Genomic DNA, 16,357 nt, shown 5'->3' with positions numbered 1-16,357 from the left:
CCCATCTTTAATACTTTCTAATGTAGCACAATTTATGACAATGTTATCTGCATGCTTGTTTCAGGTGTGTTCCTGAAACCAAAAGGTCAGCTTTACATCCAGGAAATTAGCATTTTTTAGAATGAGATCTGCAATGACACTTTGCATTTTCTCACTATAAAAGTTCTCTAGTTACATCAGATTTTTTAAAAGCTTAATCTCAGTGGAAGTATTTGATAATCTAAAACGAAACTACACTCAACTGTTCCGTTGTAGGTGCTGCCATCTCCTTTTGCTATGCTATCTGATCTTTGGACATCTTGCTTGGCTGATATGGGGTTATGTAATCACTCCCACGGGATGCTGGGACGTCTGGCATATCCCAGCTTTTTTTTTTTAAAGAATAAGGCAGTTGGGCAGGTACATTTATGTGTTTTATCGCAAAAGGATCGCCTCTCCATTCTGCAATAAAAACCTTAGCTGAGCACAAATTTTCAAAGGAGAATGTTTATTGGTGATTGAATACCAAACTAGTAAATGTACCTGATCTGACCATAGGAGGGATTAGAATGATGGTAAAAGCAACTCAGTACTGATGAGGGAAGGTAATAGATGGAGTCACCAGTATACCAAATGCATACTCTATTATTAAACAGCCCTGTAGAACCTGTACCACTACAAAAGATAAAAAACACATTTGTTTTACATCCCAATGGTACATTTTTCCCCTGTTCTTACAATATGTATTCAGTTGATCCCCAAAAATATTTTTATATCCCTAATGGCTTTTGGATTTGATTTGATTTATGCGGTATCCAGAATGTCTATTTGTAGCAGCCGCATTGTACTGAAGAAAGCTGACCCTACAAGTGTAAACACACACATCCATAATACATTTTTAGTTTTCTTGGAGGGAGTATGCTGATATTGTAGCCTCTTTGCTGCCCTCTAGTATTCAGTTAGTAGTAAAACCACCAGCAGCCCCTGTACCAGAGTTGCTTGACCTTAATAATATGGGGGACCCCTTAAAAAAAACACTTTCAGGCCCTCAGGGAACCCCTGCTATATAGTTACCATATTTACAGCATATTAGTGTGGTGGTCAGTGGGAAGAATGTCACCCTTGCAGATAGTCAATCTTTTTGGCTGTCAGTAAAACTGACCTGAGAGGCACAAATTGCTCAAAGAATGTCTGGATTGAATCCCAGACTTGCCTGTCACCTTTCTGTTGTGGGCACCAACATCTTCCTCTTTTCTTTCTTAATATCTGTTCTGTGGTTGGGCCGGATTGACAACTCATGCAAATTTTTTTTTTTGGTGTGTTAGGCAAATGAATGACTACTGGCTACTTTAATGATTTGTATGCTGCAGCTCCGCATAATGCACTTTTACCAGAGTGCGAGTAAACCCAAATACGTTTTTTTAGGTTGAGACATTTCTTTGTAGCAAATCCCACAAACCCAAAATTATCATGCTACAATGTAAACTAACAATTACCATTTCTATAATCCTTAGCTGGAAAATGTCAACCTGAACAGAAAAACACACTTAAAAAAAAACCCAAAATGTTTTATTGAGCAATAAGCCATTCATACTAAACCTACATCCACTGTCAATTCTAAAAACTGTCCCATCATATCACCAGATCGCTTGTAATCCAAATATAACAGTGCTGACACTTGTGGTGTATTTTCTCTACCTGGTTGGTAAAAGCTTCCAGGGTCTACATCTCAATCGTGGAATAGGCAAGTATTTCGTAAAATAAAATGTAAGCATCTATCTCCAAAGCATCAATACAGGAAAATTTGTCATACACATGAATTTAAACATTTTCTCTTCTAGTGTGTCACACAATGTCCTATACAAGTTACTGAAGGTACAAAATTTTTATACTACACAAAGTTTTGCATCAGTTCCTGAAAAGTAGAGAACACACAATAAATAGGATGCCATTAGTCTCCTGAAGGGTTATTTGTGACAGTCAGTAGTTTGTGTAAATCACATGAAGTATTCTTGATTGTCCTCACTGGGATCACCAGTCTTTGCTTGTAAAGCTTTATCCGCCTCTCCCTCTTCTATCATTTCATGAGTACGGTAACTACCTTTGTGTTTGTACAAATAGACTGCAATTAGTGCCAGCACAACCAGGACAGTTATGAATGCAGCAGCAATCACACCTAAGAAATAAATACAGTCAGATTAAGAAATGTTTGCAGTATTGAATGTTAGACATGTGAAATAGTTGCAGCAATGTGTTTAATAAGTGGGAGTTAAAAAGATCACATTGTGACATGGCTCAGCTTTGACAATATTGACAAACCCACATTTACCTGGGGGAAAAAAAAAAGAAAAAAAGCAAGGATCGATATGAAGACACTGGGTCCAGTTCATGGAGGAAAAAAAAAAAAAAAAAAAGGCATGCGTGTGTGGCAACTGGGGGGACCCTGCCGTTTCCTCTCTATAGTAAAGTGACAGTAGTCATCCCAGCATTGCCCTGGCAGATCAATAACAAGTAAAGATTTCAAATTCAGGGCTGGATGACTGATGCAATAATGTAAAACCTGCTGAATTTATGGAAATTATATTGCACCAGTGCCAGAATTCTACCGACAGCATTTGGCAGATCAATGCACCCACACTGCTACCCGTGCAGATATACACTTTTGTGCAATCAGACTTTAGATATACTAAAATGTTAGCAGATTAAGTTGTTTCTCACATTACTAAGGTTGTGTTGTGCAAACCCATGACTGTTCAATGAACCCAATTATTTTCTACAACAAACAATACAACTTTAAAGTATGTTTACAGTTTCACGATTACCTTTCATAGTAATTCATCCTTTAACATTTCCCCTCACTCTTCCCCATAAATAATCATTACAGTGTTGTAAACTGTAAAAACTGACAACAGTTAAAGGGTGAAAAACATAACATATACTGGTTCAGTGTTCTCCCCTGAAATTTTTTTCAGCCGGGTGGTAGGAAGCTGTAGCCGGGTGATAAAAAAGGGGGTGTGGCAAAACACGGCAATTTGCACTTTCAATTTAGGACTCCTAGTTGCACTTTTCTCTGAAACAGCAACCCCAAAGTTCAATTTTCCTAACGTTTTACATTTGTGACCCCCATACCTTGAAATTCTTTAAATCTGGGCGCCTGAAATTGTAATAACTAGTATCAATGAGGGTCCCCTGTACACCCTGAAAATTACAGGTCATTGTGACATACATATTAGTTGATATGGAGGTTTGTACGCACAGAGCTATGAGGATGCAGAATGACATGGATACTTTATACACACTGGATACATATCACAGGCAGATTTTTTTAAAAATAGAAATCTGAGCTCGTACTACGGGATGGGGGCGGGGCTACCTGTGTCTCCTTCACATGAAGGCTGAACTGTGTGCTTACCTCTCATCAGCAGCAATCCTCTGAACGGACGGCACAGAGCACAGAGCAGCCTCACTGAGATCCGTGCATCCGAGGATGAGAGCTGCCGAGAGCTGGGCGGGGTATTCAAATCAGCCGGGCAGAGCAACCGGCTAAAAACCTCTGGGGAGAACTATGCTGGTTTATGAGTGGGTTGGTAAAGGGTAGCATTCGGTCTGTTTTTTTATTGTTTGGCAAGTTCAGCTATCTTCCAGTCCTTGTAACAAAGCAGCAAATGTGGGAATTTGCCAGTGGAGACACAGACAAACCTAACAACAGTTTCCAACCTTCCTAATATTAATAGAAAGGGGCTTCATTAAAGCGCAAAGACCACACAAGAGACTCCTGAATATCTACAGAAGTAGCAGCAAAACCTAACAAATGTTCCCTCCCTCTCTCACAGTCTGAAAGTATTTTTATAGCACTGCTCCAGATGAAACTTGGATTAAATTTTGCATTTTCTTGGAAACCCCAAAACACCAGCAGCCTAAATGATAAAATGCCAATTTTCAGTTACCTGCAATTACTGATGTATCAATAACATCCATGTCAGCACTGCTTTCTGTTGCCTTCACAATTGGTGGAGAATTGTCTAAAGGGAAAAAAAAAAAACACTTGTCAACACTTTTATGTCATGTTATTTGGCTTGTGTGGAGGGTTCATAACTTCACTGAGATACTTTCAAGATCATTTGGAATTCACTGCAAGGTGCAGGAGCTGTAGATGACCTCTTCCAGGCAGGTTTTACAATTCTATATACTTTTTTGGAAGAACACAACTTGCTTTAAGGGGAAATAAAAGCCTGTCAGCAGAAAACCCTTACTACAGTTACTGAGATATTATTAAACTGTATTTAAAAAGCTCTAACATAATATGCAGCGCAGTACACTAAATAGGGTTGCAAATGACAGATACAGACAGTGACAGAGGAGGAGGTGGGGACCCTGCCCAGAAGAGCTTACAATCTAAGAGGTGGGGGAAGAGGCACACAATAGGAGGGTGGATATGGAATAGTGAGTGAGGGTTTAAGAGACAATAGAAGAAAACTTGTTTTTAAAATATATACACACAAACAATGTTTTTACAATCAGATTCTTACCTATGGCAAACTCTGCCGAAGTTGTAAGCTCCATATTGGAGGAAAGGCAGCCCCTACTGCAGATGTTAACCTACATGGACAGGTTAGGGGAAAAAAATTAAGATACCTTTTCAGCAATAGAGAAAACATAGGATAGTACAGACAATAACTACTTCACAGCTCATCAATTTCCAAACTCTAAAGACAGTCAATCCAGTCACTAAGCAATAACACTCCTGCAGCCATTGATGTCTGAACTCCCATCTGTATGTTTTAGGGGTACCAAAGATAAGTGACAATCTCAAGTTGAACAAGTCAGGTCTGTCTAAGGAATTCTAGTTAGAAATCTACACAAATCAATATCTCCCAGTGAAAAAGCTGTACTCGGTCACAGAATAAAATATTACAAAAAAGGTATTAGGAAATTTAGAAGACAAAATTATTTAAATATATAAATATTGTGTGACAAAAAACCCTTGGAACCATCATTTTCTTCCACAGGACCTCTACATCCACAAAATATTTAATGTGTGCTGAGAAATAATGGTCAACGCGGATGTTAAAACGTAAAGCGGACCCTAAATTAAAATTTTTTACTTTACATAAAAGGGTAAACAACCCTTTGTATAAAGTAAAAAATACCATTTTATTTTAAATGCATCCTTTTTAATATATAAAAAAAAAAAAAAAAAAAAGGCGATCAAGACAGAATGGGTGCCCAGATCCTCCCGAGATACATAGGTCACCCATCTCGGGAGGCTGAGAAGGAGCCATTTCTTTAATGGGAAAAAAAAATGCAGATTTCACGCATGTGCAGTAAGATCAGCACTCTTTTTCCCACCCATCTACATCGCCTGATCTTGTGCCTGCACAGTGTGAGATCGAGTGACGTACAAAGAAGGCCAAATAGGATGGCAGCCAAAGAGGAGGATAGATACCAGAACGACACGGGACCTGATCAAGGAAACCTCCAGATGGATCGACACATCTGCGGGCATGATTTTTTTTATTTTTAGTTTAGTGCTGTTTTAACCATGGAAACCATACTTATAGAGGTTATTTTTTTTACTGGATGGAAGCTTTTTATTGATTCTGGAAGCTGTAAGGAGATGTGTCAACAATCAAATCACAGGGGAGTACACTGAAAAGGTTGGAGGTTGAGAGGAGCCTCCTGGGGTCTCTTTGGAAATGAGAAGCCCATCACTGTGTATGCCAATTGATATACACCTATCCAATAACGTTTAATCTTAGGACATTCCCACCAGATGTGGAACAAAGTTCCCTTTGTAGAACATCCTTAAAAGCATCAATTAGCAGACTGTGGGAAAAGGTCTGCAAGCAATGAGACACTGTGTACCATAGCATTAACAACTTCGATTCATTGCTGAGGTGTTGACACTACAACGTTAAGGAAAATAAAACTTGCATCCAGTATAACAATTTTAGCAACCAAGTCATCTTCGTAGAAATAAGACCTAACTATGACACGTCAAATACCTGCCAGGCATCCAGGACAGATTGCAAAAGGAGCTGTAAACCCACAATGTTAGTAGAATAAAGAGTGTTCTAGAAGTTTGTGAGATACCTTCCCAGATATTTTAATCTGTAAGGTTCCAATTTAAATGGAAATAATGTGTGAACTGTATCCAAGGAGGTCTTCTTACCAACATTTTAGAGCAGAGGCAGGTGACATGGCAGTGGTACAACAACCAGCAGCCTCTATACCAGGGTTTCTTAATCCTTATAATATGGGGGACCCCTTAAACAAAAAAAGGCTGCAGCGATCAAGACAGAATGGGTGGGCAGATCCCCTCGGTATACATAGGTCACACATCTCGGGAGGCTCAGAAGGAGCCTTTTCTTTAATGGGAAATAAATGCCGATTTCATGCATGCACATTGAGATCAGCAACCCCCCCATCTACGTCACCTGATCTCAAGCCTGCGCAGTGCGAGATCGAGTGACATACAAAGAAGGCCATTACAGATCAAAGCCAAAAAGATCATTAGTGTCTTTTAAACTGACCCCAGAGGCATAAATTCCTCATTGCTCAAGAAACTCTTGGCAACCTCTGATTGAGAAAACACTGATCTAGGGTAAAGAACAGGTTTGCTTTAATACTTCTAAGCAGTCGAAAACCAAAACCATGGTGTTAGGTGCATGTGATGAACTCCCCGACATTTGTGATTGCTCAGAGTTTAGGGATGGGGGGGTCCCACTAGAAGGACTCAGAACTTACACCTGGCTTGCTTTCCTTGATTCCATCCACTGAATGGAGGGGGGGGGGAATAAGCAAAATAAGGCACACATCTGTTACTAGTTCACATTGGTAAAAATAAAAATAACCAAGCACCTAAGAGACAAAAAAAAAAAAAAAAAAAAAAATTTTTTTAAATAAAGAAATCAAGCTGCTATAGACTATATGAGCTAACAGATCTTAAAAGTTATTTTTCAGGTTATCTCTCACCAATATTTAAAAATGGAAAAGATATCCTTGTTATTATAAAGATATCTTAAGCTAGAAGGTGGTGTGAAAAGCTGAGCCAATTGCAATTACTAGAAGGATGAACTGTTCAAATGCCGTAAAGAAAAACTGTCCCTGGTTAACAGTTCTAATCATTTGCATATAAATTAATCTGTAGTGAGATTGTGAACAATAGCAACGGTAAAAAGAGCTTTAACAATGTATTTCTGTATGTTTTTATAGCATCATTGCACACCTATTTCCATTGATTTACCTCTTTATGAAAGAGGACAACTTGCAAAAAAAAAAAAAAAAAAAAAAATTTTTTTAAACTGTTGTACTGAATGATTTTTTTGTCCATATAAAAAATACCCCATTCCCATTGCAGCGTACCTTCTTTAAGGTTGTCATGAAACAAGTTCTGTCACTTAAAATAGCTTTGTAATGCTAGCTGAGCATGTTTACACCCACAATAATTCTAAATGCTAGCAAACTCTCCAGCTTATTAAAAGGAGTGCCCAAAGACTGTGGCAAAACAGACAAGTTCTATATATTACAGACTTCCGTCTTCAAAGCTACTTTAATTTCTACAATGCTTAACAAGTGATTTTTAATCAAATCACTTCCACTGGATAATAAAGCTTGTGTCGCCATACAACATCAGTTCACTGTCAGATGATCTTCTATAAATGCTATATAGCTCATACAACAAATAACCTGCAGCACACAGGAAAACATCTCTTCCCATCAGCTCTTTTCTGATGTTATCAGTAGTTCCCAGGCTTACAGTCACATCTGCATTACACAAAACACTTTATTCTTCACACATGCCATGCAGACTCTTTTTTTGAGGTGTCTGCACCGCTACAGTCAGAAAGTTACAGCCCAATCCACTGGTAACAGAAAACTTTGTATAAAGAATTTGCCATCATAGGTTTGCAGTAAAAAAAAACAATTGTGTGGTTCTACCAAAAGTATTGTCAGGAATTCCATGGTAATACCATCATGTATCCTAATGCACAGCATCAAGACAAAGTTCACACCTGTGAATTGGAGGGAGGGGTACAATACAACACCTGGAAGAGCTCAAGAACTAAAGAAAATTAGAAGGAAAACTGGAGCATTTACGAAGATAAAAAACAATTGTATATATATATATATATATATATATATATATATATATATATACACACACACACACACACACACTTTTTCAATAGTTTATCAGAGTCTATAATCATTGTATACCCAAAGAGAACAGCTGGACGGCTGATACCTGAGGTGCTAAGCTACAGCCCTTTCTGTAAACACTACTAGTAGAATGGAGTTTGCTGCATCCCAAACCAACACATCCATGTAAACATTTTGTATAACATATAAGAAATTTTCCTCATTCAGTACACATTCCTAATGTTTGCTGAGCACCTCTGATTCCAGGTGACATGACTTCTTGTTCTTGACTACACAAGCCAGACAAGTATTATTATCAAAATAAGGCTATCAATGGCAGGCTACAGATTTATCTAGCTTCTGCCCAGTTCTTGCTTTCTCTGAAGGATGATGGCCAGTACAGCATTTCAAATCCATTTTGAATACAAATGTACAAACAAAGCTTCTGGTATAGCAAGCCAAGTACACTGATGTGATTCTTAATGCATCTGTGGTGTGCTAAGGGTTTTTAAAAAGTCACATGGTCCCAATATGTTTAAAAAAACCTCTGTGCGATTGCAAACATAAAACTTTCTAACTCTCACTCTGTATGGTTGTTTCAGAATCTTTTGAATCATTGCAAGCAAATATAGGATTCTCAGGAGAAGCAACATGCCATCACGGAGTCCCTGACCAAGGAGGGGTGCTGGCTGTCCGACATCCACAGAAGGTTGCAGAATATTTGCAGATATGACAACATTGACACAAGCAATGTGCACAGATGGATGAAGAAATTTAAAGACTGGGAAACTAGCACTTAAGTCAAACCACGCAGTGGGGGACCATCTACAAACTACTGACACAAATCACCAGTGAGTGGACAAAGAGTAACCATCCATAAATTTGCTGCACAAGTGGATTGTGGCCACCATGCTATACAGAACACTTATGATAACAGATTGTGTGTTTCAAATGGGTACCCTTTGAAGTTCATCCAATTTGAAGGACAGAAGGGTGGAAGTATTTGAAGCCAATAGAGATATTTTTCCCTTGATCTGCTGGACATATCTTATAGTAACCAGCAAGTGGTACATTGAGACACTTAAAGCAGAACTAAACTAAAACCAAAAAATTACACCTATCTTTAACCCTGCAGTTTGCTCGATGGTGCTGGTCCTTACTGCAATCCGGTCCCGCGTTGTCCTGGAATTCCTCTTTGTCCTGGCGCGGAGGATGCCCTGAGCATCACCATCTTCATTATTCACTCCTTCTTGGCACGTCACCCAATCTCACACTGCGCAGGTGCGAGATCAGGTGACGTAGCCGCTGAAAAGGGGATAAAAAGTGAGCCGATCTCACAGTGTTTGTACGAAAACGGCATCTCTTTCCCTTTCGCATGTCTCAGATTAGTGCAGCCTCCTGGGATGTGTGACATAGGTATCCCGGGAGGCTCTGCAAAAAAAAACAAACAAATTGCACTTATATGTAAAAAAAAAAAAAAAAAAAAAAAAATGTAAGGTTGTCTACCCTTTTATGTAAAGTGAAAATGTTGAGTTTAGGTACGCTTTAAGAGGAAAAGACTTAACAAGGAAATTAGAAATAATTCACATTACCCATGATACACATACACAAAGCAACAAATAGGGTGACTGGGCTGGTCATTGGTCCCCCATCCATCATACAGCCTGGATCTGGTGCCTTTCAACTATCACCGGTGGGCTCAGTCCAATGAAAGCCAGTCTTTTAGGACAATAATTTGAAGGACACAGACAAGGAAAGTGACTGTGGAGAATTGAGCAGGACAGCGCACACCGGAGTCCTTTCAAAAGGATTTGAGAATTGAGTTCACAGGGGTCCAAAAGCATCACTTCTGATACACACACCCCCAATCCCTAATAAAGTACATAACAGTTTTTTTAACCCTTTATTCTGGTGTCTGAAGGCAGCATGTTTGTGTTTTATACAGATGTTCCAGCAGCAGATGTGGAGAAGCTGCGTGAGCCGGCAGGTGAAAGCATTCTGAAGGACAGCAGATGACCCATGCGACCTGTTCTGATGTAGCAAAAGGTGCAGCCATTTTTAGAGTTTTAGAAATATCATCTACCTATCAGCATTCGGCCCAAAACCAAAAGTATAATCCAATAAGGGGGAGAAGAAGAAGAAAAAGTTTTAGTTATAGAAAGATGAAATCTGGGGATAATGGTGACTCACATACAAGAACAACCATTTCCATGGAAGCACCCAACAGATGGGCCACAGGAAATCGTAGAAACAATAAAGTAGATGATAAGATGTCCATCCTTACACAATGCTGTCATAATTACACTTCTAGGATATTCCAAGGGGGAAAAACAAAGAGCCCACATGGCTACCATTCAGAGCACATATTCAGCTTCATTACAAATGTTGAGAAATAAATGTAAACTTTATAGAGACACCAACATATTCAGCAAAAACACATGACTCCTAGAAAAATTATTTTTATTTGCAATCATGCCGGCTGCCTGCCATTTGCCCAGCCTGGTGTGTAAAATATCAGATTTTGCTACCTGGAGGGATTAGGGTAGTGTGGTTTATGGTATGGTTAGATGCCCATAAGGAACAGGGAGGTGACACCTGGGAACAGATGCAGACAATGGGCACCAGCAACAAAAACAAGGGGCAGGCACAGAGCAAACACAAAAAAAAACAAAACAAAAACACAAGGGGCAAGTGCTGGGCAAACACACAAAAACAACACACACAAACAAACAAACAAACACACATGAGGCAAGTGCTGGCCAAACACAAAAAAAAAAAAAACAAGGAGCAAGTGCTGAGCAAGCCAAGGGGCAAATGCAAGAAACCATGGACAGGTAATGGGTGCACATTAGGTAAAGGGAAGGCTGGATGCCCACTAGGAAAGGGGCAATGCCTGGGTACCAGCATGGGAAGTAGTAAAATCTGCCCCAGCTACAACACCCCTTGGCAGAGGAAGCTGCCATCCATGGCTGTAGCCTGGGATCTATCAGCCTGCTCCCTGGGTATCATATGAAGTCAGTTTAGTAAAATGAGAACTTTGCATGTCACCCATGTTGCACACAGCAGAGAACATGGCTCCACAATAAACACCCCACACACCCGGCTCACACAGCCCAAACACCACCACAGCTCGCACACAGGAAAGTTTGTAGGGACAGTCAGTGTTCCCGCCGATACTCACAGCCAATGTCCCCAGCACAATGTCCCCGGTCCTCCTCCTGACAGAGCACAATGTCAGCCTTGTCCCCGGTCCTCCTCCTCACACAATGCCGGACAGGTGCAGAGCAGCATTCATCAGCCTCCCCCACCACACCCACCTGTAACCCTTCCCTGCCCGGCTCCACACACATACTCCTCCATGTTCTGTCAGCTCAATGTATTGAGTCTCATTCCCAATACATGCATGGTTCATTAATTTCCAATCCACAGGGTGACATAGAAAGAACATTTATACAATATGGGAGTCAGTCTAATAAACTTTCCAGCATGCAGTCAGCTTTCAAAGTAAATCCTGCCAGTGAATGTTCAGAATGGCCTGTACCTGACTGAAAAATACAACTTTTGCTCATCTAGTAAAATATCTGTTCATTATAAATGATCATTTTAGAGACTTTACATCTCTTTAATGAATTCCAAATTGCTATAGAACCCCCAGCTTTTCCCTCTCACCGCCATTATCACAGGAACCCAGGAATCTCAGCATTTTCTGGGAAGTACCAGAATTTTGGTTCCTACTAATAAAACTGTAACTTTACCCAGGCTGGTTCTCAAACCCCCCCAAAATAAATATGAAGGGTAAAATAACAGGTTCACTAAGTCTATACACATTTTATTTATATAAACGTGTTTATTTTGTTAGGCAGTGAATCTGAAAAATTCCCTGGTGGAGAATCATTTACTGCCATTGAAACAAATGGATCTGGAAGATTCTCCATCAGGCAATGTTTCAGTGAATGTCATATTCACTGCTTTATAAATAAACCCCACACTGTTTATGTTCTAATTCTTTTTTTATGGTAGCAGATGTGTGGGTTGACCCAAAACCGTGCACTTTGTTTTATGACTTTTTATACGTCACAGTACATAACACATAAAATTTACAGAGTGCATTTACACAAAGATATGGCTTTTTTCTTTAGGTGTGTCTTTTCAAACTGGACGTATATTATAGATCCACATAGCACCATTCCTTTAAAAGTCATATTTACAAGTGGGTAAGGTATTTTACAACCTTGCAAAAAGTTTAAACAGAAACAACAAATTAGAAGCAAAATAATATCTTGAAGTTATTGTAAATTGTTGTTTATAATGTCAGGGGTGATTGTTTTATACTCAATCAGAATTCAGGTACAATGCCATCCTTGGGGCAGGCACTCCATGTGGGACAACTTTAAACAGCTGCCAATAGTGCCCACAGGCTGCCCAGAAAATGGGGTGGAAGTCGAAGCAATCAAATATGAGTGGGGTTAGAAATGCAGTACACAGACAGGTCTGTTTCTGCAATACATCGGGTACGCTTCTAGATAGTTTATACCTATTTGTATATGAAATAAATTATAAATGGTATAAAATAACTTTATCTCACTGCTTCTCTGAGAGGTAAGGAAGAAGCCATCAGCCAGAGATGGTTTTATTGGGCATTATTCTTCAACTCTGCAGACTACTTTGCAGCTCTTTTTTCTGACTCGGGGATAATTGAGACAGGATTATCCTTTTTTTTTTTTGCGCTATATATTATTATGATTATTATTATTATTATTATTATTAATAATAAACGGGATTTATATAGCGCCAACATATTACGCAGCGCTGATATATCCACACTACCCTCATCTCCTTTTTCCTTCCCTTATTGCCTCTTTTTCCTGCTCTCTCTTTTTTGTCCCCTCCATCTACAAAGTTTCTTACATTTCATCCCCACCTACATGGTCCTTGTCCTTACATTCAAAACTAACCTGGGTAAATTATTCCTCTAATATGCTATACAATCTACAGGGTGCTATTTTGACCAGCCAGTACAGAATTCTCCATATCTTACTTTGATGAAGTTAGAACTCACCTATAGCCATATTGAGTGGAGCACTGCTAATCTTTTATTTACTGTACATCATTGTGTATTTCCTGTGTATAATATTTTGGTTGACTTCTTCCAATAAAAATGTAAATTAAAAAAATATAAAACAACTATGGTTTCTTGGAATGTGTATGTTTTATAACTGACTTTATATATATATATATAGTGGCTGATAAAGTACTGGCGTGATCTACTTCCCGCTACCCCAACCCATCCTGGGAGCAACAATGTTAGCTGATATAGTATCTGAAGCCAACATCTATTCTAACAAGAAAAAATCTTTTTTAAAACTTTAATACATATATTTAATGTTTTTAAACATATTAGGCCTTTTAAACATATTGAGAAAAGTAATGGTGTGTTGCATCTATTCCTGTTTGAGACCAACAGACACACAGCATCTATATCCATAACAGTTATTCAAATATTTTTTTAAGGTGAAATATAATAGCAATGGAAACAATGCAGTGATAAACAATGAAATGAAAAAAGAAAAACATTTTTCTATATCTGACATCTGATTATGCACAAAGCAAAACGCTGTGTTGTATGTTATAACCAGGGGTCTGCAACCTTTTGAGTCGGAAGAGTCAAAAATTACAATTTACAAAATTTCAAAGTTTTTAAAGAGCCACAAAATTTTTTCTTGCCAACAATAAATAGTACTCGCATAAATAAAGTTTTTTGATAAAAAAAACTAATCTATTTATACAGTGAGGACGCGTGTCACGGGGGAGGGATTCGGTGAAAAGCCAGGCTGAGAGATAGAATAGCTTCCGACAGACTGAATTAAAGAGCCGCAGCTTCACATCCAAAGAGCCGCAGGTTGCCGACCCCTGGTTATAACTATTTATGACATAAAAATGCTTTATGAAAAATATCCTTTATTTGTTCTAAACCTGTGTCTACTTCATATAATGAGACAAAAAAAAACATTTGTAGAGAATAAAGTGAAGGAAAACTATCACTGGCAGGCCAATGCCAAGTTTATCAGATTAATATACCAATGAAGGTTGGCACACAATCTGTTTGTATAGAGTAGTGTTATTGATCAGCTTTTTTTCATGCACACTGTAATCTGTTGTCCTGATGCCAGCTCATGTGCAGTCAGTTTTTGGAGGTCTTGCAGCAACACAGTGACAGTGGCCCATTTGATAAGAGGATATCTCTGTCCACAGTATGGGACCCTCAGGAGGATCAACTGGTCCCCCAATACTGTGTGCAAGTCACTACCACCCAATTTGCCTGCTGCTGGCAAAAGCAGACATTTGATTGTGCAAGCTTGCAATTTGGCTTTTGTGGGGAGGATGTGGGGCTCACAGTTTGCACATTTCTTTGTCTGCACCTGTATATATATTAACTTAAAAGTCCAATTTTTCTTGAGTTGAGTTTTTTTTTTTCAACAGATGTGGCAACTAAATAATAAATAATGGCCTTCTGAGATTATAGAGCAGCAAGTTTTGGACGTACTTGGTTCTATTGGGAGAAGTTTTATGCTTCTGAGAACTACTTGATTTTTACAAGAAGAGAATGTGCTCTGCCCCCGATCCACATTCACCCCCAGAAGTTGACAGCCCTATCCAATAGGTATCTGGATTGACCCCTGCAACTGGAGAGGATCACCAACCCCCACCCCACTACCCCCAATGTACTACTATGTACTGTACCTCAATGTACAATGTACTACAATGCCCCATCTACAAGTATATTACCCACGAATATAAACTTCCTTTACTGTGGGGTTGTGTTTTTTTTATTAATAATTATTGCATGGTTTTGTTTATACTATAATTTTGTATATGGTTCTGTACTTTTGTACCATTGCGATTAATATTAACTTTTGATAATAATTATTTTGTGGTTAAAAGGCTTAAGAGAACATCACTGATCTTGATCTCTTGGTATAGGGTGCTGTGTATGCAGGTATTCATTTTATTTCTCTTTTTTTTTCTGATGCCTTAAATTTAAGCAGTCTGAAAAGGTGAATTAGAAAGGCCTTTATCGGTATCGGTGTGTGTGTATATTTGTGTGTGTGTGTATATATGTATTCAACTGGAGAAGTACATTATTATTTAAATAGAAACATTTAAGTGCTATTGTTTAAATAGTTGTACCACAACTGGTTTAAACATTCCAGGAACTGTTTGCTAAGCGCTGTTTATGTGGAAGCATAATCAGTTTTACCCTAAGTGGTATTATTTTAACACTTTGTTCCTTACTTAGTGCATACAAAAGCAGTCCGGATGCTGATAGCAGACATTGTAAGCCTAGTACATACCTTGTAAGACGTTCAAAGGCAGTGTATGTCTTAGCCTGAACTGTTCCGGGGTTCGTAGCAATTTTAAGCACAGACGTTAATGCTTCCTCAGATTAAGGCGTTTCCTTGCTCTTACCTTACCAGTTTAACTGCAATGTGGTATGTGAATTGGCTTTGTTTTGCTATTTACCATAATAAAACTATAACCCATAGAAGACTGAGGAGAATAAACTGAGGTTATGTCAGTAATTACAATTAAAACTTAATTAAAAAATCAAAACTGTTAAAATAGGAAAGCAATACACATTATATGATATGCCTTTTGGTTTTCTTTTCTCAAATGTAACAGCTTCATAGGAAATATGGCCTCTGGTGGGCCTGGATCTAGGTTATTCAGGCCATTCTATTTCCTTACAACTGTCTGTGTGAGAACTAGGGATAAATATAAATACGTTCAGGCAAAGGGCACACCCCTACCCCACTTTGTGTTTTCTGGAACATATATAAATATATTACACAAGTTTGCAAGTGCTTTTATCACCATTTGCCTAATTACAAATTGAATAATTTGCAGACACATGTGGGGGGACTATTCAAGGACCAAAGGAAGTGGGTTACTGGTTTTATTTGCTAACCACCTGCAACACACTTAGATTTGCCTTACAACTTGGCCACTTTTGTCCACTTTCATGGACCTTTTTGGTGTATAGCAGATCTGTTGAGCAGTAAGGTTATCTGCTATCCCTTTTTGTTCTCTCACCTTACATTTTAAATCTAATTTGACTATAACCATCTTCAGTTCCCCTCTTTTGTTCTTTTTCTCATTTCTGTTTTGAATTCAGGCTATCATCGAGATGACTGCATTGGTGTTGTTGGCATATGTATGTATGTTGTATACCAAAGAT

At 38.7% G+C, this 16,357-nt stretch overlaps 1 protein-coding gene across 1 annotated transcript; it reads right to left on the bottom strand.

Annotated features, from left to right (window-relative positions):
- Positions 1-1,526: 1,526 nt before the first annotated feature.
- On the bottom strand, positions 1,527-11,374 carry SMAGP (small cell adhesion glycoprotein). Its single transcript, XM_072407018.1, has 4 exons — positions 11,303-11,374; positions 4,509-4,578; positions 3,927-4,001; positions 1,527-2,155 (listed from the first exon to the last, which is right to left on the bottom strand). Exons 2-4 carry the CDS (start codon positions 4,540-4,542, stop codon positions 1,977-1,979), a joined length of 288 nt encoding a protein of 95 aa, XP_072263119.1. The 5' UTR covers positions 4,543-4,578; positions 11,303-11,374; the 3' UTR covers positions 1,527-1,976.
- Between the last annotated feature and the right edge of the window lie 4,983 nt (positions 11,375-16,357).

Source organism: Pyxicephalus adspersus, chromosome 1, assembly GCF_032062135.1.
Source record: "Pyxicephalus adspersus chromosome 1, UCB_Pads_2.0, whole genome shotgun sequence".
Classification (NCBI taxonomy): domain Eukaryota; kingdom Metazoa; phylum Chordata; class Amphibia; order Anura; family Pyxicephalidae; genus Pyxicephalus; species Pyxicephalus adspersus.
This window is presented reverse-complemented; position numbering and strand designations above follow the sequence as displayed.

What these genes read in the sequence shown, in the direction of transcription:
- SMAGP (XM_072407018.1), bottom strand. Translation starts at nt 4,542, where the DNA reads ATGGAGCTTACAACTTCGGCAGAGTTTGCCATAG. An exon ending in TTCGGCAGAGTTTGCCATAG is followed by an intron (nt 4,002 to 4,508) that starts GTAAGAATCTGA and finishes TTTTCCCTTTAG; the next exon opens with ACAATTCTCCACCAATTGTG. An exon ending in TGATACATCAGTAATTGCAG is followed by an intron (nt 2,156 to 3,926) that starts GTAACTGAAAAT and finishes TTTATTTCTTAG; the next exon opens with GTGTGATTGCTGCTGCATTC.